Source organism: Danio aesculapii, chromosome 4 (genome assembly GCF_903798145.1).
Source record: "Danio aesculapii chromosome 4, fDanAes4.1, whole genome shotgun sequence".
Classification (NCBI taxonomy): domain Eukaryota; kingdom Metazoa; phylum Chordata; class Actinopteri; order Cypriniformes; family Danionidae; genus Danio; species Danio aesculapii.
The window spans coordinates 46198269-46224593 of record NC_079438.1 but is presented as its reverse complement, the minus strand read 5'-3'; the positions used below and the strand labels follow the sequence as shown (position 1 = coordinate 46224593).

The window sequence follows — 26325 nt, the reverse complement described above, 5'->3', positions numbered from 1 at the left end:
ACTGTGTTGCATACTAATAAAAGGAACTACTGACAAAAAGGAAATAACAGAATAACAATAAAAATAGCGCGGCCTTGCTCTAGTCTAGTAAACAAGTCTAGACATGTTTACAGTCATGAGGAGCTGGACACTTGTAGAAGTTGTGAAATATATTGAAAATGTACTTAACTATTCAGTTCTGGTTTGCAGAGAAGGGTTGCAGAAAGAGGAAGTATGTTTGGGTGCAACCACCAGTGACTGCAGAATGATTGACAAGTGACGGTTTACACAAAGACTCCACCTTCTAATATCAGTTGTGTATAAATATTGGAGTCAGTGTAAGGTAGTTTTGTTGCGCACCTCCTGAACGTAATTCTTGCATTGCATTAGTGTAACCCAGAGCTCCGTGTATTGAATCATTCATTTTTATCTGATTAATTACTAATCACATTGAAGAAAATCCTCTTCTGATCTTTTTTATTGAACACACATGGAATTGGCTAAATATTCCAACAGTTGCTAAAAAATTTATATAACTTCTGAAAACAAGGGGGGGGGGGGGGGGGAATTCGCTCTAAATGACAATGTTTTATTTGAAATTTGGAAGAAATATGATCAGTATTTCACAGAATAAAATGGTAGTAACAGTTTACACAAACATATACCTACTGTGGGAATATACATTTCTTCCAAATTAACAATTATATATATATGTATGTGTGAAAAATTATATTCTTTGCTTTTTTAATTATCTCATTTAATTCAAAACTCTAGCTAGGGTGTGACAGACCTTAAAACCTCCTGCCCTGCTTCATGAGCACTGGCTGTGCCAAAGTGATGAAAATGCTAAAGGCAGGGTCCCAATGGCAGGTGAAATCTCAGGACCTTAAAACAAGATCTTCAACTAAACTGGTCATGCCCATTTTCTATGTCTTCACATAGCCACTCCCCTCCTCCTAAAACACATAATAGACTTATTTTAGACTTGCTTGCAGACTTGTGATAAAACTTGCAGACTCGTAAGAGACTCCTGTAGGCTCTTGCAGCCTCGTGGACTTGTGCCGTATGACTACAGACTAACCAACACGTCTGAATAAATCAATTCTGCTTGTTTCGAGTCTCCTGGACTGGGTTCTCTCTTCATTTTCATTTTTACAACACTACAAATTGTAATTCTAGATAAACTGAAAATTGTGGACTGTTAATGTTTTCCTAAAATTGAGTAAATTTATTCAAAACTATAAATAATAGAGACATTCATGTGTACATAAAGGTTATACTTAAATAAATAAATAAATAAATATAATAATAATAAATCTAAACAAGAAAGCAAAAAAATTAAATAAAAATCTCAATAATTAATTAAACAATTACTGTTCTCAAACAGGTTTCCATCATGATGCATCAAACATTTTAAAACATGGCGTACTGTTTCTTCAAATGATCTTTTTCAATGCATCACTTGTACTGACCTAGCAGCGATGCCGCCCTGGCGCAGGTTGGAGACGCGGGGTTTGCCGTCTTTATCGATGCCTCCGGATACAGTCAGGCCCAGAGTGGTGCCTTCCTTCTTGATCAGCTCCACAGTGCTCGTGCCCTTAAACTCATCTGTGAAGCAGAAAGAGGGAGGATGAGGATGAGGAGGGTCATTGGGGGAGGATGGAGAGGAAGAGCAGAGACAGGAGATGAGAGGTTTACAGGAGCAGAGGAGACCTGCCATACCCCTCTCTCTCCTCTAAATGACTGAGATCAGGCCTCTCTCACTCTCTCATTATCTTTCTCTCCTTCTGCCTGCCTGGTAATTAGTTAGACACTCCAGTGTGTATATGTGTGTGTGTGTGTGTCCCTATGGTTTGAGGACAAAACTGTCCCCAGAGGTGATCTAAAATTGACAAAAACTCCCTTCAGTAACATGTTCAGTTGGAAAAAAAATAAATAAATATAATAATGTATGAATAAAAAATGCAATAGATTATATATGAATAAAGTCAAACTAAAATGATGCATTATAAATATTACTAATCTGAATAGGTATTAAAAAATAATATTCAATGAATATAAATACAAAAATGAATCCATTATTATATAAAAGTAGTTATTTGAATACATATTTAAAGACATTTTTGCCCCTCATTTGTTCTCTGCTTTGCTTTTTCCTTTCTGTCTCTCTCATTGGCTTGCAGAGATATTGCTGCTCAGGCAGACGTGTTGCTCCCCTATTGACTGACTGTCATTCAATCTCTCAGTGGGATCGTCAAAGTCACATTAAGAATACTGCATATCTGTGCAAGTAGGCCGCTTTCTCTCCCTCGGTCTCTCCCGCCATCACTGCATCAGCTGTCTGAGATGTAGGAGAAATAAAAATAGGGGGTTTGTAATCCCTCTCTCTGTGTCGAAGGACGGAAGAGATGGATTTATATGTCCATTCACTTTCCTTTTCTCATTCACTATGTCTTTCAATACTGCGGCACAGAGGGTGAGGGGAGATGAAGCTTTAAACCCCTATGAGACTGAGCATCTCACTGCAAGAAGACAACAGTAACAAGACACTGGTGCAAAAAGAGCAGTCCTCTAAGCCGTCTTCTGTTCTTTTAAAACACAATCAACAACAACAACAAAAGCTTCAAAGTGTTCTGGGTAAACCGTAATAACAGCACTGATAATGCACTTTAATTGTGCAACTTGATTTTTAACGGAAAAATCCAGCTTCCAAACAGCCTATTAAAATGAGCACGTATTTGACGTACTTGAGAGGTCAAAATTCACATTTCTTAACACTTATCAGTCTTAAGCATAACCATTAGAGGCTTTTCTGAGTCTGTTTCAGCACGGACAATTAAATTATGAGATCTGTATATCTGTTACAAATCCATTGCATGCCCGCTGCATGCAAATCACCAGCTCAGTAACCTCAGCGGAGGAAGAAACAAATTTGACATTGCACTCGGCCTCTGATCAATACCGTTGCCATATGGACATGGAAAGAGAGCTATGCTGAAACATGACCAGGACAGAGCGAAGCTAGCACAGATCTCAATATCTGGCCCGAACCTGAACCTCCAGGCAAGCCTTTGGAGCCAGATGGGGAGCTGACAGTGCAAACATGCTGACATATAAAAGACAGCAAAGTAATTAAGAGAGAAATCAAACTTATAATGTGCCAAAAGGAAGTGGTGAATAATTTAGTGTGCGTGATTGTGTGTTGGAGAGTGATAGAGGAAAAACATCTTGTCATGAGAAAAAAAAAAAAGACTGAATCAATGTTCAAACGGGAGTTCAATCTATAACAAGCCCTGCGTTGTGTGCCGGTCTTTTGATAATTAATTGTAAAAGAACTGCTCAATTTGCATTCAGCTTTCATCAAATAATTTGATTAAAAGAAGCCTGCTCTTCTGGGGATTAGCCTGACAGCAAAAAAAATTACAGTGGGACAAATTATAAATGTTGCTGTCATTTCTCTCCCATCACTCGGTTGAGGAATAAATTGTGGGTCGTTCTGAGCTTTTTGACAGCATTAAATTAACTTGCTTTACATGTCAAGAACAGGCAAAACGTAATATGGTTGACATAACATGCCTTCCAAAGGCAGAACCAAATCCAAGACATGAAAACGTTGTTTTTAAATCTATTTTTGTGATTTCTTTTATTTAGGTAGCTTTCTTTGAGTACAAAAATTCTGCAATGATTCAAAGATTAGTGTAACGTGCACTCACACTAGCCTATCCAAACTGTTTCCGGTTCGTTTGACAAGTGTGAGTGCTCCGAATTGAGCCCAGGCGCAGTTCAGTTAGCCAGCCCTGACCCGGTTGGAAGAGGTGTGCCAGAGCACAGTTTGGTTGGGCTTTGGCGTGGTAAGCTTGTAGTGTGAGTGAAAAGCATGCCTGAGCCAAAAACAGAAGACACAAAGTGACTTTTAAGGGACTGTTTCACATGGATTTATCAATCATTCCTACTTTTCAATGAACGCAAACTGTCCTAGTTTATTAAAGACGCAAACCCCTGACTACACATCAGCTACACCTTCAGCAAGCCTCCTAATACGTGCAGCACAAAGACTTTCATGAACATTTATGAGCGTCAAAAGTTGTGGATCTGTTAGTTAAAATATTTGACTGCGTGTCACTGCAACTAAAAATAATATAAAACGATATAACTAAAGCAATGTCCACTGTGCTGAGTGAAAGCACTTCTCTTCCCGTTAAGCTGAGCAGTCCCATCATCGATGATGCAAGCGTGCTCAGGCTCGAAAGGGAAAATGCAGTGTGAGTGCAGGCCGTCGAGGGACAATTGCACTTTGGCATGGTTCAAGGCAACTGTACCTAGTTGAGTACACCCTAATCTAACCAAACTGGGCCATCTGACCAATCAGAGCAGAGCTGCTCATGGAAAGGAGGAGCTTAAGCTCAGGCCACACCAACCTGATTTAAAAAAAACTAGCGACAATAAAAACCAACTATATTGTCATCTTGTGTTTGCTATGTCTTGTCCCATCTGGGTTAAAAGGCTACACGTGAGCACACCAAACAGACAACAGCGGACTAAAACTACAACAAATGTTCTGCACTTATGACAGGATGTATTTTCCCATAACAGCAAGTTGCAGTTGTCTGAACTGTCTTTCCACAAAAGGAAACTGGAACTATTGCTGTACACATACAGTAAAAGCAGCAGAATCAATATACTATTTTCACAATACTTGCAAAAAATCTCAGCATAGTGTGTTCTGGCAACTTTTTTCATACACTCTGGGAAATAAGTGAGCTGAAGTCACTTTGTATATTATGCAAAGCTTTCAGGGACCTCAAAAACAAAATTAGGGATTCGTAATAGGGGCACTTCAAGCAAATATAAACCACAATAGAAAGGATTCACTGATATTGGCTGTTCATTTGTAAACACAATCCAAGCCAAACTTGACCGCATCTTTTCTGTATGTTGCAAACTTTACCATTGATGCTTTACTGTGGGGCTCACAGAAGGTCATCCAATATCCAAAGAATTTACTTTATGCCAGCCTATGGTTTTTGTTGAAAACAAAATCTACTTTGACTCTCAAACACTTTAGTCATAACAAAAACTAAGGCCTAGACGCTTTTTGCTTTCTATTCCACGTTTCAAAAAGACGTTCTCTGAGATGCAAAAGCAATTCCACTTTCTAAAGGATGAGGACTCTGAAAACTGACACCATTGTTGCCATTGAATCACTGAATGTTTGTGTTTGCGAGTGCTGAGGAAGCCTCCAGAGCTCAAATTCAGAATATGGTAATGAGCATTTCACTTTCAACACATGCTGTAAGAGGAAGACCAATCACAACAGACTTGACTATCTGACCAGCGCAGAGCAGTTTTTGGAAAAGAGATCTTGGCTGGATGTAGACACCTCCGAAACAAAACACGAACAGCTTAATAGAGGTGCCTTAAGTGACATAAACCAATACAGAAGTGATACACCAATAACAAATTATAAACACAATCCAATCCAAACTGGACTCCATCATTTGTGCGTGTGTTGTGAGCCCTCTCAAGCTGCTGCACCGGAGGGCCCACTGGGGGGTCATCCAATATCCAAACAATTTGTGGCACAGTATGCCATGGTCATATTACAAGCTCAGTCTTAAGCTGTCTGGGGAAAGCGTGGCTCTCTCAGTTCATCGAGGGTTCAGAGTAATATCTGGGCCCAGAGCGAGAAAAAGGGCCGCTGGGATCTAATGAGCTGCGCTTTGAGGGCTACACTGGGACAGGTGTGGAAGTTGATAAGTTGATCCCATTACTCGTGGCCTCTCATTTCATTCCATGTCCTCTTTTCTACCTTTCCTCTGTGAAGGAGGCAGACACAGAGATTGGCCATCAGCTTCTCAAAGCCGACAGATCTGTGTGTCGGGATCGAATGCTGTGCACATCGGGTATTGAGGGACAGAGACCTGAAGATAGAGGTTGCGGCAGCATGTGAGAGAATGATACAAAGCAGGAGATAACGGTACAGATGGAGTGTGTGACAGAGAGAGCAAGATATAGACATCAACTCTGCCAGCTGACGTGCACGAAGGGTTGAAAAGTTATCACTTTTTCACACTGTGACAGGAAACGGTAATCTATGATTGCAGACTGATCTAGATAGCAAGCTTGATAGATAATGCAGAGAAAATCCAAGCGAAACAAAAAAGGGTTTCTTATATATATATATATATATATATATATATATATATATATATATATATATATTAGAGGTGTAAACTTACACTAGTCTCACGGTTCGGTTTAGTTACGATTATCATGCCATCGATTTGGTTCAGTTCAATATCTCGGTGCATTGACGATGCTTTCCATACACAATTTAGCGCAAAAATTCTTGCAATAAAATTTATACATTAATATATTTTTTGAGATACAATTTTGTCCTTTAATACAAGCAGTCAAATATATGAACTGTAGCTTTAAATTTACCTGCTCAAAGAAAACCCAAGTACATGCACTAACCAAAATGAGCATTTATTGCAAATAAACAAACGTAAATATTATCGAGCTTGCTTTTTGAGTGTTGTCGAGTGAGTTCTTACACCCCTATGATTAGTCACACACTTAACACGCTCTGGCGCTATTCATCAATGAGTGACACTGATAAAAGGTATCGGCGATAACAGCTGATCCATGATCAATGAGGTGGAGAAAACACTCTGCAGACATGCTCGTATCTGGATCCACAAGTATCGCTGTAACAATTGAAAGGAGAGGAAACCTCACGATACCTCACGACAGCAGGTCAAAGGCGTAAACAGTGAGAGAGTGAGAGAGAGCATTTTTAAGTAGTTGGTGAGGTTTAATAACTCGTGCTCACCTCCCTAACCATAGTAAACTAACGCAATATATCGCATATGAGATAAATGACGTCAGTAAATAATAACTGGTTAGGATCTAATACTGAACCAATATTAAAATGTCCACGTCTGCATCGCTGCATCGAAGAAACAATTAATTTGACACCCCTAATATATATATATATATATATATATATATATATATATATATATATATATATATGAATGAATGCCTTATTTTAATGTCTTTGTTAACATTACAGTGTCTTTGAGACAACAATACACTATGAATAACTACAACTAATAATTACCAACAAAAACCATGACTATTACTAACTGTACAGTAAGAGCGTGTTGCTAATTTAAATCACTCAAATGTTTTTTTTAATATTTAAAATGATTTGTTTTTACATTTAAATTGTCATCTCACACTCCTTTAAATAAATTTTTTTAAACTAATAACAATGTTTAAAAGTAATCTTTGGCAAATATCAAAAAATACATACCCACTTATTAAACTTTTCTTTAAAAAACTTCAGTTTTTAAAATAACCATATCATTTTAAATCAAACATCATACGTGGTTTACAAAAAAATTAAGTTTCTAATAATTATTGGAGTAAATATACAAGAATCTAGTGTTCTTTTACTTAAATTCATGTTTCATTCAGTGGGTTGCAGCTGGAAGGGCATTCGCTGTGTAAAACATATACTGAAATAGTTGGCGGTTCATTCCAGTGTGGTGACCTCTGAAATAGAGAATAAACCGAAGGAAAATGAACGAATCAATAAATAAAAAGACATAGGAAGAGTTATCTCCTCTCTTATAAAAACGGACAAGTCCTGTGCCAAATATTTGTATATACTTACATTTGCATTTTAGCATTTACCAATATGTATCCATGCATAACCTGATCCTATTCATAGAAAAAAACATTTGAAAACCACATACAGAATTTCTAGAAACTGTTTTTTATGGAAAGCTCAGACACCAGCGAGGTGCGAATGGAGATTTATTTCGTCTGTAACATTGCTCGGAGGTGTAATGAAAACATTTGGTTAAATGCCCACTGTCAGTTCACGGTTTTCCTCTCGATGAAGGCTGTAGGCGTACCAGCAGGTGGGCTCCGCTCTGAATTGGCTTTCCACTATTGGAACTTTAGCAGTCAAAATGACAAATTGGGCCATAATTCAATACGGAACCAGGCTTGACTAATGGCAGATGCTAGCAAACCTTTGCAGGATATGAAATCAAACATAGTCAGAACCAATTATTTCAATTACAACAAGGACACAAAGCAAGAAAAACCAAATTTCTAAAGCGTCTCCACAAAGGGAAGAAAAATGATCAACAACTAATCAAATGAATAATTGAATAAGATATTTGCAATCTGAGAATGAACGATCTGGTGCTTGAATAATGGCTCTCTTTGATGATGTTCAATCATGCAGACTATTACAACTTCCCTTTGTGTGCCTTATCACACTCTATTCATCACAGTAAATCAACACGGTGCTGTTTTTCCTTCTGATAGACACCATTTTGAAGTTGAATGGGTATAAGAGATCAATATTCCTTTACAGAGATGGTTTACAGACACACAAAATGGTGGAAAAAACAAAAACCCCACAACAAATGCACTTCTCTAACCTCCCCCTCCCATATGCCATAAGAACTACAATAATAGGATTAATTGTGTGGCATTTAATGTTTAAAGTTCGTAAAGGTGAAAATCTGCTTATGCTTATTTGTATGCTGGTCTGAGCTCTCGACTGGAGGACGAAACACACACACACACACACACACACACATGCAAGCAAATGAAAAACAGTATCTTTTGGCTCTTGCTCCATGCAGGGTCTTCTGGGAGGAAAGTTTCAGAGCATTTATCATGAAGATTTCGCACGAGTGCGCAGAGGTATGAAGTGCTAGACCGCACATCTGCCTGCAATCTCTTTACTCATGTGCTTCTGACATACAGCTTTAAAGCCTCAGAGAAACACGGTTTTGCTTGGGAAGAATATTTTAGGTGTTTTTTTTTTTCTGTGTTTTTTTTCTATCTATGGCCACTTTTGGCCATGTGGATTCAGAACGGATGCATTAAACTGATTAAAAGTGACAGCAAATGTATAATGTTCCAAGAAATTTCAAGTATGTTCATGCTGTTCTTTTCATCTTGCTTTTTCTAAGACAGTTTTAATGAATATATTAAGCAGTAAGTCTGTTTTCACTGATGACTGGAATAACGGCTGTTAAAAATTCAGGTTTTAATTAGTTATTTAAATAAACTGAAGTGTGCAAATGGTAGTGTACATGCTGTATGCATTTCATACAATATTCAACGTGTTGTTTTTTGAGCTATATTTTGAGAATAAAGATAAAATAAGAATAATGTCAAAATTAGTATATATAGTTATGAGATTAAATTGGTCACATTGTGAGATTACGGTTTAAATAGTTAAGAGGATGGTCAACAATTTGAAAACAATGACTATTTTGAGAATTAAGACAAAATATTTTAGCCTTAAATTCCAAGAAAAGTCAAAATTATTATGGGAATAAAGTCAAAAAAATTAATTATGTTTGTGTAAAATGAGTGCTGAGATTAAAGCTAAATTATTTTAAGAATACATTTGTTTTTATTTGCATGGCACTAAAATGTGTTATTGTATTGTATAAAGTAGTGTACCCCAACGGGACATTGCATTTTGATTTGAAAAGGAAAAACGGTTTGACGTCAGAAGCCAACATCAGGCTGACATCAATGTCCAACATCCAACCTAAAATCAACCAAATAGCAACGTCTAATGATGTTACAGCTTGATGTTGTGTGAACGTTACCATAATGACGTCTAGCAGGCGTTGGATTTTGGTTGCCATACCTGACAAATAAATGTCAGTATTTGACATCAATATGACGTTTGTTTAGGATGTTTGCTCGACATTGGATTTTGGTCACTTTCCAACACAACCTAAAATCAACCAAATATCAACATCATTTGACATTATTGTTGGACATCAAAATAACGTCACGACCTAAATCTAACCTAATATTAATAACGTCTTATGGTATTGTTTGCCTGCTGGGTTTTTCTGTCAGCCAAACAGTTGAAGTAGTTTAAAATTTTATCACGGCTCTTCCATGCTGTACAATGGTGTTGGGAAGTGACCTTTTTTCATAAATTTGTCGTATAAATAACCCATACTGCAACAAGTGTGAACACATGTCATAAATCTGATCAATGTGTTTACTTAGGAAAGGTCTTTTTTAATTATAATTTATAATTATTCCAGAATGATACCTACTGTACAGCTTCTTATTAACTTTTGGGAAATGTCAGTGTTATTTCTGGTCAAACAAACAAAAAAAACCTGCTGGTTGAATAAAAGTATCTTTAAGTCAGAATTTGCCAGGGGTATGAATCATTTTGGGCTTGACTGTATAAGGCATGATGTAAGAGCAGAAGCTATTTGAATAGATACATCTTGCGTGACTCGCTTACTAAAGTGCTGTTTACGTTATATACTGTAGAATGTTTCAATGCTACATCTAATTACATGCATCAAATGCGAGTTAGAGGTCAGCCAAATTGTGGAGAATGCATTTGAGTCTAGAATTAACAAAAAACACTGACAGCTTCATAAGACATACAGTCATAATATTTTTTGGGTGAAGTATTCCTTTAATATGACCTTCCACTAGTTTCAATAACAAACAACCACAAGGACATAAAAGTGTCTGAAGTTGAAGCAACAAACTAAACTTCCCCAAGAAACTCGGCTCACAAGAAAGCGCAGCAAACAGCCCTTAAAATGAGCCACAACCTCCATTAAACTTTCACACCCTCGACAGCTTGATAACAGACCTCAAGCTAAATTAATAGACGCCCCTGCAGCTGCAACCTGCATTACATGCGGCTCTCAAAATGCTGAATCACACTGATGCAACACCGTTTTCATCTTGCAAAACCATCGGCCAAAAGCTCATCCGTCAGCAGCCTCTCTCTCTCTCTCTCTCTCTCTCAATCTAGCCAATGGATGCTAACATGGCATTTAAAAAGAGATGCGCATGCTGAGGGATAAGCGTGAGCCAGTGTTATACATGAATGATGCATCACTATCTGTTCAGATGAGCTTTGGGATGCTCCAGCTCTGCAGGCCCTCAGCTCGCCTGTATGTTGCTTAAAACATATTGTGATTATAAGCAGTTAGAGAACATGACCCCCGGCGGATTCATTTGGGAAATTCCAGGTAACAATCTGCTAATCCCCCCTCATCCATATTAATAACAATGCAGAGGACTAATGGAGGAGATTTAAATGTGCGGTGGAGAGACTTCAGCCTTTCACAGCTTTATTTTACTGCGTTTTTGTCGATTGAGTAACTCTCGAGCGTCTCTAGTAGTGGTGAAAAATACAGATATAATATTGGAGAAAAGGAGGAGGATACTTGTTGAATCTGAAATGAAGTCATCAGGTCTTGCTAGCCAGACTGTGTGTTTTTGCTCTTGATTTTCTGTAGCAGGTTGGGGAAAAAACTCGGTTGAAACTTTGGCTCACTTTCAGTTCACTAATTGGGTTGTAGAAGGGAATTTCTTGACAGGATGTTAAACTGCAGTGCAGAAAACTCGTATTTTTTGGGCATCGCCATTACAAGAAATATTGCATCACAAAAGTGTAAAACAAATATTTTCAGCATTAATTTTCACTAAATGTTGTAATTTTAATATGCCATAAATACATAAAATATATTTATTTAGTTGTTTAATAAATACTTTAACTTTATTATATTACACTACCTGACAAAAGTCTTGTCGCCTATCCAAGTTTTAGGAACAACAAACAATAACTTGACTTCTAGTTGATTGTTTGGTATCAGAAGTGGCTTATATGAAAAGGCAAAGGCCTTTAGATTATGATCATTTTAGCAAAAGAAAATATGATTATGCCTTGATTTTTAATGATTTAATTAGGACAGTAAAGTCTGACTTTGTTTAGACAAAAGTCTTGTCACTTAACAGAAATAATGTACAGTATAGAATATAAAGTCATGGTGCAGTGGAAAAAGAATTAATATTGTGTATGACTCCATGAGCTTGGAGGACTGCATCCAACATCTCTACAATGACTTAAATAACTTATTAAAAGTCATCTGGAATTGTAAAGAAAGGATTCTTGCAGGACTCCCAGTTCATCAAGATTCTTTGTATTCATCTTCAATGCCTCCTCCATCTTAACCCAGAAATGCTCAATAATGTTCATGTCTGGTGACTGGGCTGGCCAATTCTGGAGCACCTTGACCTTCTTTGCTTTCAGGAACTTTGATGTGGAGGCTGAAATATGGGAGGCAGCGCTATCTTGCTGAAGAATTTGCCCTCTTCTGTGGTTTGTAATGTAATAGGCAGCACAAATGTCTTGATACCTCAGGCTGTTGATGTTGCCATCCACTCTGAAGATCTCTCGCACGCCCCCATACTGGATGTAACCCCAAACCATAACTTTTTTTCTTCACCAAACTTGACTGATTTCTGTGACAATCTCGTGTCCATGCGGGTTCCAATATGTCTTCTGCAGTATTTGTGATGATTGGGATGCAGTTCAACAGATGATTCATCAGAAAATGAATCTTTTCCAAATGATCAACTAGAAGTCAAGTTATTATTTGTTGCTCTTACAACTGGGATCCATGACAAGACTTTTTTCAGGTAGTGTTCAGGTGGCATTTTAAAACATTAAATCATCTAATAGTTATAAAAATGCCTCAAATCTATAGCCATATATGAGTTTTATGCTAATTAATTAAATATACTATTACTTTGTAAATTATGCATTATTCCTAACATTAGCATGGTTGTGTTTTTTGAGAAATTATACAAACAATTACATTAAAGTAAATTATTAATTAATAAACACAAATTAGGAAATAAATACAAAACTAAATAAAAAAAAAATGCTTCAACCAGTCACACATTTCATCCCATTTTAATTTCAATTGCTTGAAATACAAATCTGCATATTATTTGATCCCTCAATTCATATTCAGGAACTGAAATCCACAGTTCTTAAATCAATTCAGAGGTTGAAGGCGCAACAGAATTCATCAACAGTTTCCCATCATTCCAGCATTCATTTTTAAAACCAACACTTTAAAAATTCAGCAAATCTACACTTACCAGATGAATTTATAGTCTTCGGAGAGCAAGTAAAACAAGTTTCTAGTTCTTCTTGACTCTTGCTTCAGTGTTACACAATCCATTCCATTTTTAAATTTATTTTATTATTCGCAAACCACTTATGAACGTTAATTCTTTCACAATTTAGTCCTTGAATGATCAGAATCCACTTAAATCAAATAAAAGCTTCAAGTATATCCAGCACATCTAGAATACTAAATCATTTAAAGTCCACACGAATGGACATCCGAATGCCATTAAAACAAAGCGCGCAGAAGAACACCATCAGCATCTCATGCAAAATTTACAGGCAGTAATTGTGATTACGCAAGTCAGGAACTCCTGAAGAGGCAAATCTTCCTCACCTTTATGTATTTTCCCATATGGTGTTCAGCCACATCCCTCCGGCCTTATTCTGCGCCTGATGTACGTGAAGTACTTTGTGACGGCAACTCCTAATCCCGCTCTTGGCAGAAAGTGCTTTTCTAAGGCAACATTGAGACGTGCTACAATCTCAGATAGTCTCAACCCGCAAAACCAACACAGCGAGCTCGGCAGGAGCGCCACAGCCTGCACCTAATCTGTCTTCAGATGGATGCTTTAATACAGCAGTCCAAAGAGCCCCGTGCCTACGGCGTGAGCTACATCAGAACGTGGGCACGAGGCCCCAAAGCCGTCATGCTAAACGCTAACCGCTTCTGAAGATGGGTTTGATGTGCTTAGAGCTCTGTACTGAGAGATTATACAGGGAATTTATTTCAACACCCTCTGAGACATTTTTTCTTACCTCTAGCATAGAAATGAGCACCGCTTCAAAACGGATCTCAGCTAACACAAAAGGGGCGCTGGGTTTGTTTAACAAGTCATAAATGAACAGAAGTGAGTACTGCGGACGGTTTGTTCAACCCGTCGCATATCCAGAGAACCAGTCGCAGATCGTTTGGAGTATTGACAATACCAACTGAAAGTCTAAATAAACATTCTCATTCTTGTCGATAAATATGACTTAATCGCTGAATTAAAAACTAGTCTTTTGCTTGTAGTAGTCAACCTTTGAACATGTCCCCATTTTCTCAAATAACATATTCCTAAAAGTTTTGTTGACTGAAAATTTCCCCAGATGTATGCAACAACCAAAGAAATCCATATATGCAAAGAAGACAAATCTAAATAGATTAAAAATTTAATTCTGTGTAATAAAATGAAATGATGCAGGGAGAAAGTATTAAACACATGAAGAAAGGGAGCTGTAGACAGGTAGTGAAAGTTCAGACAGCAGCTGAAATCTCTCAGTAGTTATTAAGCAACCCTCTGCCCTTCGTCATTGTAATTTAATATTAGCTGCTTCACTCCAACATCTACATTATCAGGCTGATGAAGATGAAACCAGGGTGGACATTTCAGCAAGACAATGATCCAAAACACAGCCAAGGAAACTCTCAAATGCTTTCAGAGAAAGAAAACCAAGCTGTAGAATGGCCTAACTAATCACCTGACTCGAATCCTATATAAATTACAAAATAAAGATCAAATTTGACTGACGAAACCCACAAAACCATCAAGATTGTTACACTCTGTTGAAGTCTGTGAAAAAAAAAAAAAAAAAATCACATCTGAGCAATGAATGTGACTTCATTCTCCATATGAGAGGCATCTTTAAGCTGTCATCACAAAAAAAGCCTTTTTACAGTATATTGGAGTATAAAATAGGTTTCAGTAGTTCAGTTTAACTAATTTTTCAGGATTTTTTGTTTTGTTTTATTTTAAGTTTGTATTGTTATTTTATTATTTTTTTTTTTTACCGAATTCTGGTTCGATTCCATGTCAACAGCTCCATTTGAAATATTATTCCCAGGAAAAAACATGATGAGTTCAACACTTATTTTCCCGGTTGTATATTAAGGTATTAAATGAGTCATAAATTAAGAAATAAAGTTTTAACAAAATAAGTGTCATTGTACTGATAAAACTAAACCTGTGGCAAAAAAGTTTAAGAAATCAAATCAATTCTGAATCAATTCTAATATTTTCTAAATGTATTGATATTTCTCTTGAATCGATTCTGAACTTTTGTAAAGTTTGTTTATATTAATCTCATGATATAAATATTCTAAAATAAAAATGCAGTTCAGGAAAGCTCGAAAAACCCCTATAATTGTTGTTTTTAACTAAAAAAACTGCATTCACTATTATATTTGTTGGGACAACTCATATACTGTAAATACACTAACTAGGCATCACAGCTTTGGAAAGGCAAGGTAAGCTAGAATTAATCTCCAATAGCTGGAAAGACGGGTGCTTTAAACAGCAGTTACTAGTTATGTTTTCATCCAAAAATGCGAACTAAATTTATGCGCAAAACTGGAATATCGCATAAAACATGTGTGAATAAAGCAGCGTTTCCATCCAATGAGTCTGGTGCCAAATAGCAACGGTAAAATTGGAATTTGCTGCGGTAGGAGAAGCTGTGTCAATCTTTTCCTTATTCAATTATTGACTTGCGCCTCGGAAGACGATGCCGACAGGATATAAAAGCACGGTGGCGTTTGAAGGCGTCAGACGCGGAGCACAGATGCTCTTGACAATTCTGGAGGTAATTAATAATATAATAACACTAATACTGAAATATTTAAGGCGTTAGAATGACCAAAACAGCATTTCAGATGCTTTACAATGTGCTCAGCCAGCTGGTTTGTTTATTCACACACATTTTTATCACCACATGATCTCTTAAAGCAAAATGACATGACCTTTTTTAATGCGCATCCTGGAATTTGTTCATTAAAGTGTTTCCATCGTAGATCATGCTCATCTTTTCTTATCGCATTTTCAAAATTTATGCGCATCATGGCGTTTCCATCAACTGTTTTTTAATGCGCATTTCTGAAATGCGCATAAAAATAGGCGGATGGAAATGTAGCTACTGTCTCTGTCAGTAACTGCACATCTGCAATACTCTCCCACTTTTCAAGCATCTTTTTGTCCAACAAATAAATCCCTTTACTTAATTTGACAAGACCACAGGAGTGAGAAGGTCAGACACTGTTGCTTTGTACCTGGAATACTCTGTCTCCTAATGGCCAGAGCGCCATCTGGTGGCCTGGAGGGATTGGAGTGTTTAGTGTAGGGCCCCTCATCTGAAAAACACAAGGCATTTGAAAACCACACATTAGCAAAACCTTGTCCCTTTTTGTACATGCAAGCAACATGTACACAAAGACGCAGAAGGCAGGCTGAAATGGCAGCTATCTTTTACACACAGCTATTACAATGGCCAACACACTCTCAAAGAGCCACAGCCTTCAACAACAATCATTTCAATCTGAAGCCAGCGGATCTTCACACACATGCTGTACTAAAAAAGGGTGGGTAATCTTTTTTTTTTTAAAAGAGGCAGATTCAATATTGATTCTCAAAAGTCATGCATATTTTTGCTACATTATGTATCCTGTATTTTTTTAAACGAGGGCTGCAGATGCACCTCATCATATTTTCCACATAATTTATCTGTAAAGATATCTGTGCAGTGCAGTGCTGCTTACAGAATATTCATCAAAGCAGCAAAGATACATGGATGATCGCAAAGAAAGAGTGCAACATGCTTGATGAGGCATTAAAAATAACGTAAAAGAGATTGAGAAGCCTTTCTGTGTCAGAAGAAACACAGAAGAATCAGGCAGAAAGACTTTCATTAGGCTTATTTCAACTTGAACGATGTTGAAATGCTCAATCAGCCCAGTTTAAAGTAGAAGCCATTCCAATCGATTATATGTGTATGCCTTTAAGCAACTGCAGTTTAATAATACACTGTTTGCGCCATTAATATTAATGGAAGAACAAAAGATTAAGTCCTAATGTCGAAGTTCATTTATCTATTAAGAGACTGTGAATATCTTTTGACACTGATAGCATCATGAGCAGTGCACAGACATGTAGGCACAGCTTCGGATGTCCTAAATTCGCATGCTGGCTGATGGAACTTTCCCATTCGCATGCCAATCCCTCCCTCTCCAATTTTGCTTCTTGTCTGACTACTGTCCTATGAAAATAACAGGCAAAAATTGTCAAAAAAAAAAACAAAAACCTTTGAATATATATTATATCTATTTGTTTTGTGTGGATCTAGCTATAAATATATAAAGTAGGGATCCCCAGAGTCTTTGAGTTTTAAAATACACTACTATATTTTATATTATGACTACGTATTCTATTCATCTGATATAGAGATTGGTTCAGTTTTATTGTACCCATGCACCTGAAATTAAGTCTTCACTGATCGTTTTTAGAAATATCAATAGCATTTGTATTAAATCTACATTTTTCACCGACTCTAATCGAGAATCAAATTTGGGACAAAAAAGAATCAAATCAAATTGAGAGCTTGTGCACTGCAAAACTAATTGAATCAGGACATCTGAATCAATCTCCAGTCCTACACTCTCAAAGTTCATAAAAATGCACACAGATGCTTTCAGCAACCGATCACAGTCTTCACCTCTGCGATATACAGCGAGCGGCTCCCGCTGTGGCCATCTGATTGTGGGCTCACATTTACAGGCATGGAAAACTGCGCAAAATCAGCAGGAGCCTGGTCATAATGGAGCTCTTAAAGAACAGCAGGACGGCGCACTGAGCACTGTTTACTTTGACTGCGGTAGCAAAGCTCAGCGAGTCTCCATGGGAAATTACACATATGTGGAGGCGCCTAAGAGACCCGTGGAAATTTGTAGAGCAAGGAAAAGATGGCAATTTTAAGCACTCTGTATACCGTCATTTATGAACATAAGTGGAGCGCATCATGTTGAAATTAGTTATAGTGCACACTATTAGTCTTGTCATGTTAAACAAACTCTTTGATATTAAGTGTTAAAGCATTAAATTCAGAGTGGAGTTAAACAAATAGTTCTCCTAAACAAATAATTACCTCACCATCTACTCTTTTAAACCTTTATGGGTTTCTTTCTTCGACTGAACACAAAAGAAGACATTTTAAGAAGATGAATGCTGGTTGCTGGTATTCATTTACATCCAGAGTAGGAAAGAAATACTATGGAAATCAATGGGTAACCGAAACCAGCATTCTTCAAAATATCTTATTTGTTGTTCAACAGGTTTAAATAGGTTCTGAACAAGTAAACAAGTACAAGTAAATCGTGATAGATTTAATTTTTGGGTGAACTATCCTTTTAAGTTGTATGTAAGTAATATGTAAATAGTCATACCTAATAAGCCAGCAAATAGACCAGAGCAGATTCTTTATCTATTTTCAAGAAAATACTACTAAACTCCCTATTCTGTATTGATCTATTCTGATAAATCCTTGTTTTGGCTTTTATGCATGCAGTAACTGGGACTTTATGTTCTGTTAGTAATTTGAATTGCTTCTGTCGTCTGATTTAAAACTAAGTTGAGCCCTTACAAGTCATCACTTAAAACATAAGGTTGAACACAACTAAAAGTTTTGATGTGTTTAATAAGTTATTTTTATGTCATAACTAGTCATAACATATCTGTCATACAATTTTAGTGTAAATATGTATATATGAAGAGTTTAGATGCAAAAACCTCTAAAAGACATTTGATATTTTCTTCTAAAATGATCATTTTTCTCCAACTCCTATATGTAGGATCCGTAATTGTACTTTTATAGTGACTAATAAGTTATTTTATTGACTTTCAAGTGAAATAACTGAATAAAGTTAGAATGCTGAAAAAAATGCTCATTTTCGGTGAACATTTCAGAGGGCATTTAGAGGTTTTTGCATCTGAACTCTTCATATATTGTCTATACTTGTTACTTAGATTAATATCTAATCTACAATTAATAATATGTAATGAAATATTTGCAATTTAAAGCATTAAACAATTTAATCAACTTGAAGAGGATTTAAACCTTTATGAATTCTGTTGAATTGAAAGCAAATATTCTATGGACTACTATGGAAGTCAATGGTTAATGATTTTCATCATGTTTCATGTTATTTATTTTGTGTTCAACAGAAGAAAGATACTCAAACAGGTTTGTCAATTGAAGTGTGAGTAAATGATGGCAATTTCTAGTTCTGAAATACAGTTATATTCTACAGTGGGTCTCTATTAATGAGACAAATATTAATCTGCAAGAGTTTTTTTTTGTCTGTCTCACTAGAGATTGGATTGAGCAGTTTATTCTTGATGATCCGTCATGGGCAGTTTGATTTTACTGTGGTCAATGGAATGGACACAAGAAAGCCCTGAATGAATTTAAAAGCCCATCCCTTGCTTTCCTCGAAAAAAAGCTTTGAATCAGCCTGAATTAAAAATACCCTCTTCATTAATAAGTCATTTCATGGAAATGAGGGGAGGTCAAAAATAAGAGGAACCTTCTGAAGACCACAGGGAATGAGAAATAAGTCTTCTCCATTTTCTTCAGTCAGTTAACAGCAACTCCTGGGGCATTTCTGCATCAAATCAAACACTAAATTGCTAAATTAATGAATGCCCTCTTCACTAAAGCCACGGTGCTATGAGAAATTAAAGAATGATTTTTTTCTGTAGCACAGTAGACGGAGCTGGAATTATGGAAAGAACATTCCTGCTTAATAAACATGTAGTGAGATTTAAAGGAACAGTTCACCAAAAATGAAAATTACCTCATAATTTACTCAGTCAAACCATCCTCTGTGTATATGACTTTTTTCTCTGTCCTATGAACACTTCCCTGAGCGATGCAATCTCAGCTTGCATCATAAAGGCTGCATCCAGATACTATTGGAATGAATAAATGCATTTTCATTTTGAGATTAGAATAAGAAAGATGTTTATATTGAGCTGATATTATATGAAAACATTATTTAAGACAATTAAAGTTCAATTAATCTTTTATTATAGCTTAAACCAAAAATAAGATAACACAGTTACCTTTTAATTATGTCTGGTTTTCTATTGCTATAATATTGCATTTAACTTGGTTGTCTTTTAACACAATTAAATACAATACCATCCAATTAAAAGTCCCATGAAGTGCTTTAAAATATACATTTTTATTTGATGTTTGACGGAACGTCAACTGAAAGATTAAGAGAGGGTGGGACAAAGTGTAGCCAATAGTGTTTTGTTTCATCACTGCTCTGCCAGTGAAAGTGGTTGAGCTCAAGTGTATCAAATGAAAAGCAAATAAGAAGCGTCTTGAAGGGGGCGGGGCATGTCAGATACTAGAGAGCATTTGATTCGATGGTTATGATTTGATGAGAAACTGAAGAATGAGGTGACGTGAATAAAACCATTTAGTTGAAAGTGACAAACTACAAGCTTTACATGTTTATATCAGTTTTATATCTTCTAAATGTGAATTTTGTCAATGTTTTAGAGCACACTAGCTTAGAGATATCTTAAAAACTAACAATACTGATACTAACATCTAAAACACTTTATTTTAATTCCATGGGACCTTTAATGCTGACAAAACATCTCCATTTCTACCCATAATAAAGGTCATGCTGATACATTCTCTTCTAATGAATGCTGTTTGTTATTAAAGTTATACCAGATTTAATTTCAGTTTGTTATCATACTAGTCATAATGACTTCTAAAGTTAATTTGATTGAATAATTCAAGGCAGTAAATGTTACTTTAAAAAGAGGCTATGACTGGCATTGAGAACAAGCCACTGCTCAAATATCTCCAGAAAACAAGCAGACGCTCATTTAAAATGCATAGGACTGTAAGCCCACAGTGTGTATGAAGCTGACATCAGCCGCAGCTCCACAGACGCTTCATTCAGCCTTTTAGTGATGACCAGAGTAGCACACAGGTCACTAAATGGATTATCGCCACATCCAGGAATCACATTTCTCTGAATTTGCCACAGGTTCTGAGCCCAAGGCATCATGGGATGAAGTTTACCTTTATTTCGCTAATCTGATCACAGGTTTCAAACGCGCCTTCCGCTATTTCGGAAAAATCAGGAGTGTGGGAGAGGATTTATTTGTTTTCATGCGGTGAAAAGCAAGAATAATCCATCAGCGATATGCAAAACAGAGCTTTGCAAGCGTTAGGTTGAACATTGAGGATACAGACGTGTAAACCAGCATGAGGGTGTTTTCCACACAGCAGCCCGAGGCTTCAGTGCTTCACAGAATGACATGCTGCTGCTTTTAGTCATTATATAATACATGTCTTTATCAATATGGCGTCCCTAGTGAATTGTGGAGTGTTTTCAGACTAGTGCTTTTTCCGTGGATCAAGACTGTATGTCAAGTTTGGGTCAAAAACTATGTATTGATATTAGTGCTGGGATAAATTTATTGCAATTAATCACATTCAAAATAAAAGTTTATCTTGACATATAATAAAATGTAATATAATATAATATAATATAATATAATATAATATAATATAATATAATATAATATAATATAATATAATATAATATAATATAATATAATATAATATAATATAATATAATATAATATAATATAGGGTGCTACGTGGCACAGTGGGTAGAACAATCACTTCACAGCAAGAATGTCACTGGTTTGAGCTTCGGCTAGGTCAGTTTCCATTTCTGTGTGGAGTTTGCATCTTCCCCCGTGTTCGAGTGGGTTTCCTCCGGTGTCCCCCACAAGTCCAAAGACATGCTATAGGTGAATTGGGTAGGCATAATTGTTTGTAGTGTACATGTGTGAATGGGAGTGTATGGGTGTTTTCCAGTGATGGGTTGCGGGTGGAAGGGCATCTGATGCATAAAACATATGCTGGATAAGTTGGCGGTTCATTCCGCTGTGGTGACCCCAGATTAATAAATAAGGTAATGTAATATATGTGTGTACTGTCTATTTATTGTGTATATATAAAAATTCACATGCATATATTTGAGAAAAGGTTTAGTTATATTTACATATAAAAAATATGTGTGTATGATACATATTATATATACATTAAAATATATAACAAAATTGTTTTGTATAGTTTTGTTTCAAATTATGTGTGTGTATCACATACAGATAATAAATATATATATATAACACAAACACACACATATATATTATGTCAGAACAAACTTTAATTTTGGATTAATTGCGATCAATGTTTGCCCAGCATTAATTATTATTAGAACCAACTACAAATGCAAAGGTACATGAAATTACCAACAGCTAAACCTTTAATAAAATAAATGCTAATTATTTTATACATTTACAATGCATTTGTATTTTTTAAGTACTAACAATATTTATTATTTTATTTATTTTATCATTATTCAACCAGGAAATCTCATTGAGATTTAAAATCTCTTTTACAAGAGAAACCTGGCCAAGGTGACAGCTAAACAGTAAAACTACTTTAAACACACATCACCACATAACATTTTTTCAGTCCTCTCAACAAAAACCATCACATGCTCACCAAAAGACACCATTTTATTAAGTTTTAAGTCTCTTTGCAAATTATTCCATGCCCAAGGTGCTGGTGCCAAATAAGAGAATACATTTTTTCTGTACAAACACGAGGTATATTAAACAGCAAACACTTGAAAGAGCATAGCTAATAACTCCCAGAGCTAAGACAAAGAGTACAAAGACTAAAACTAAACATATATACAAAACCATACAGAGATATAAAAACTAAAACTAATGTAAAATAACATGAATAGTTTACAAATATTATGTAATACAGTTATATTATTTGAATATGTTGATTATTATAATATATATTTTTAAAACATTTCTAATTTTCTGACAAATTAAGGGTCGTTAAAATGCTCATAAAAATAAGTAATTATAAAATTAAGCTAAATAAACTGATTACTAATACTGATTGTTGGTAATATTTATGTAGTAATATCATTTTCAAATATTTATCTTAGAGGTATTACTAACTAAAAAAACTTGATTACAAAAACTTAAAACATTTAACATATTAAATAACTAAATATTAATATGAATGAAATAAAATTAAAATTATGATACCTGAACGATAGAAGTGTATAAATCGCGTACTTGAGCAATAAGAGGAAAACATCTGTCCTTTCACAAAGGAATTCAAGTGATTGCATTTTGATTAAAAATGATAATGGCACAATTGATTTAGAAAATATCTACAATATATTTTCACTATTGTCTATATGTTTACAAGAACAACTAATCAAATAATACAGTATATGGAAAATATCATAAATAGCTGATTCATCTTTTTTTCTCTACTCATTAAAGTGCTGTTAGCTGCATAGATATGCATAAACCGGTTCAGACCAAACACTCCAACTAAATTCCCTGTTTTGGGTTTTGTCAGTGTCTTGCACAAATGATGGAGGCTGAGATACAAATCAATCTCACTGTCAGCAAAAAGTGTGGTGTTTGAAAAGCTGCTGGATCTCAGTGATTCTGCCTCTGTTCCTGAATCTGGGTTACAAGCATAAATAGAGGGATAGAAAGAGAGAGAAAGAAAGAAAATGAATGAGCGCGAGAGAAAGAGAGCCTCATGTTGGCATTCGAGCAGAAGGTGTTTGTACAAAGTGGCTCTCGACTGTCTGGGCTTCACCATCACAAAACAGCCATCCAAATTAAAGCCTCAGTGCTTGTGATCTGCACATCACACGCGTACACACATACACACACAGACTGCATCTACACAGAGAGACATGCACACTGACGAAATTAATGTAGACCAGCAGGAAGGCAAGTCTTTGTGCAAAACTCAAATCTCCACAAATGCACATGATGGACATTTGTACTATTATTTGTACAGTTACAGGGATATCTGGAATTCTGCAATTAAACAAACATGATGTAAATCTTATGTAGTGCACAATCATGATGCCAATAAATGAATACAATTAGCACAAAACCCAAGTAAACAAAAACGAGAGATTACAAATTAAATATCTGGAATTGAAAATATTAAATAAGTGCCCTCGGACAACAAAACCAGTCATAAGGGTTCATTTTTTGAAAGAAGTAAGGTTTCCACTTATGTTTGAGTTAGTTATGATGGGGCAACTTCAACTAGTTGCATCTGGAAATCTGGATTCTGAGGTTAAACAATCTAAATTAGGGCTGCACAATATATTGTTTCAGCATCTGTATCACAATGTGTGCGTCCACAATAGTCACATCGCATAGATATGCAATGTTGAGTTGCTTGCAGTGTAATTTCTTTACATTTACATGTACATAACCATAAAGCGAGCACTGTTTATTTTACTTTTATCTTTGCTTTGTTTCATTTATCTATGCTTGTAGTTTGTTTATTGCATTTTATGCATGATTTGTTGCCCTACCTATTACCTACCAATTACAACTTAATACTTTTGGTAACACTTTAAATCAATTCTCACTATTAATTAGTTGCTTGCATGTTTATAGAGATATTGGCTGCTTATTAGTACTTTTATACTACATATTCTGTATGATCTTATTCTACATCCCTAATCCTGCACAATACCTAAACTACTTTCATAATAGGAGCAAATTGGGAGTTTATTGAAGCAAAAGTCATAATTGTTTGCTAAAAGTGAGAATTGAACCTTAAAATAAAGTGTGAACAAAAATTCTTTCCAAATAGTCAAAATTTCCACCCCCCCAAAATTTCTGTTTAAAGGAGAGAAGATGTTTTTAAAACGTTTCTAAACATAAACAGTTATTAGAAATGAGTTATTAAAACTATTATTTTATCCTTACCATGATGACAGTAAATAATATTTGACTAGATATTTTTCAAGACACTTCTATATAGCTTAAAGTGACATTTAAAGGCTTAACTAGGTTAATTAGGCAGGATAGGGTAATTAGGCAAGTTATTGTTAAACGATGGTTTGTTCTGAAGACTATCGAAAAAAATATATAATTTGAAGGGGCTAATAATTTTGACCTTAAAATGGTTTTTAAAAAAATTAAAACTTCTTTTATTCTAGCCAAAATAAAACAAATAAGACTTTCTCCAGAGGAACAAATATTATCAGACATGCTGTGAAAATTTCCTTGCTCTGTTAAACAATTTGGGAAGTATTTAAAAAAAGAAAAATAATAAATAAATCAAAGGAGGGCTAATAATTCTGACTTCAGTTGCATATAGATACAGCTTATGGCAATATATATTGCAGAAAAACAAATATCCCAATTTCAGATTTTTCTAATATTAGCCCTAATCTAAATATTGAGAAAAAATGTATTTAATTCTTTACTGGATTGAATAATGCTTATCAATGTACATTACTTATTTAAATAAGGAACTGTATACATATCTTCATGAAACATGAACTATACTGAGTATTCTAATGATTTAAATAAAAAATATAGACTCATACAATGTATTTTTGACTGCTTCCAATAATACACCCATGCAACATAAGACTTCATAGTCCAGGGTTATGGTTTAATGTAATTAATGTAATAATGTAATTTTAAATGTTTATTCATTTATAATAGGGCTGCATGACATTGGAAAAAACTGACATTGCGATATTTAGTATTTCTGCAATATAATTTCACATTGACAATGACTTGAGTAACTATTTGGAAATCATTTATAATTCTTTACATTGATTGGGATGATTTTGTAGGGAAGTGCACCTACATAAAAGGATATAAAAATATACAACAAATATAAGAAATGAAATAAACATCGCTTTGTTGCTTTCTGTGAAGTCTAACAGCATATACGTATAACAATATACAATGCAATACTTTCTCATACGCATTTGTACACAGCACCTTATAACCTGTATATTTATAACAAATCCGTACATACAGTTTACCATCCAGAGCTTTTTGACTAACTGCATCTCTGTTAAATGTTTATCGTATTTTTTCATATTTATTTTGTGTTGCACTTGTCACTTTGTGTACACTGGAAGCTTCTGCAGCCAAAACAAATTCCTTGTGTGTGTGAAGCACACTTGGCAATAAAACTGATTCTGATTAATCGCAATATTAAAATGTAAAATAACACAGTATCCTCTTCATTTTATAAATAAGCAATTAATCTTTACTGCAAACTTAATAATTTTTGTGCCCAAATGGTTTACATTACTGTCACAAGCCCTAAAACACATCAAATTAAAACTATTGGAACCTATTAGGTCATGTTATATTATTCCAGATCCTAAAATGTGACTATTGCAGCTTTGCACAGTCATATCAATGCTGAAATGATATATTATGCATCCCTGATTTATAATAAACAAATGATATCATAAGTTACAAAAATAAATCAAAGATATTCCACAAATAATACAATAAAATTCTATAGTTTATAATGAAATTCATGTTATAATGCTTAATAAAGTTTAGCCATATCTAATAAGCTGGAAATAATGAGAAATATATTCAAATATATATATTACAGCTAGAATCGCTAATATTGATCACATTTAGGGTTTT

At 35.3% G+C, this 26325-nt stretch overlaps 1 protein-coding gene across 10 annotated transcripts in view; it reads right to left on the bottom strand.

The window, feature by feature from the left end:
• grip1 (glutamate receptor interacting protein 1) overlaps nucleotides 1–26325 on the bottom strand; it is a 351292-nt gene that overhangs the window by 98433 nt on the left and 226534 nt on the right. For 9 of the 10 annotated variants that reach the window (XM_056455827.1, XM_056455822.1, XM_056455825.1 and 6 more), the window contains exons 2-3: nucleotides 16023–16103; nucleotides 1452–1587 (exon numbers count right to left, since the gene is read on the bottom strand). In XM_056455827.1, the coding sequence (XP_056311802.1) occupies nucleotides 1452–1587; nucleotides 16023–16103 (217 nt within the window). The remainder of the gene's footprint in view (nucleotides 1–1451; nucleotides 1588–16022; nucleotides 16104–26325) is intronic. The other variant, XM_056455831.1, reaches the window with a different exon arrangement.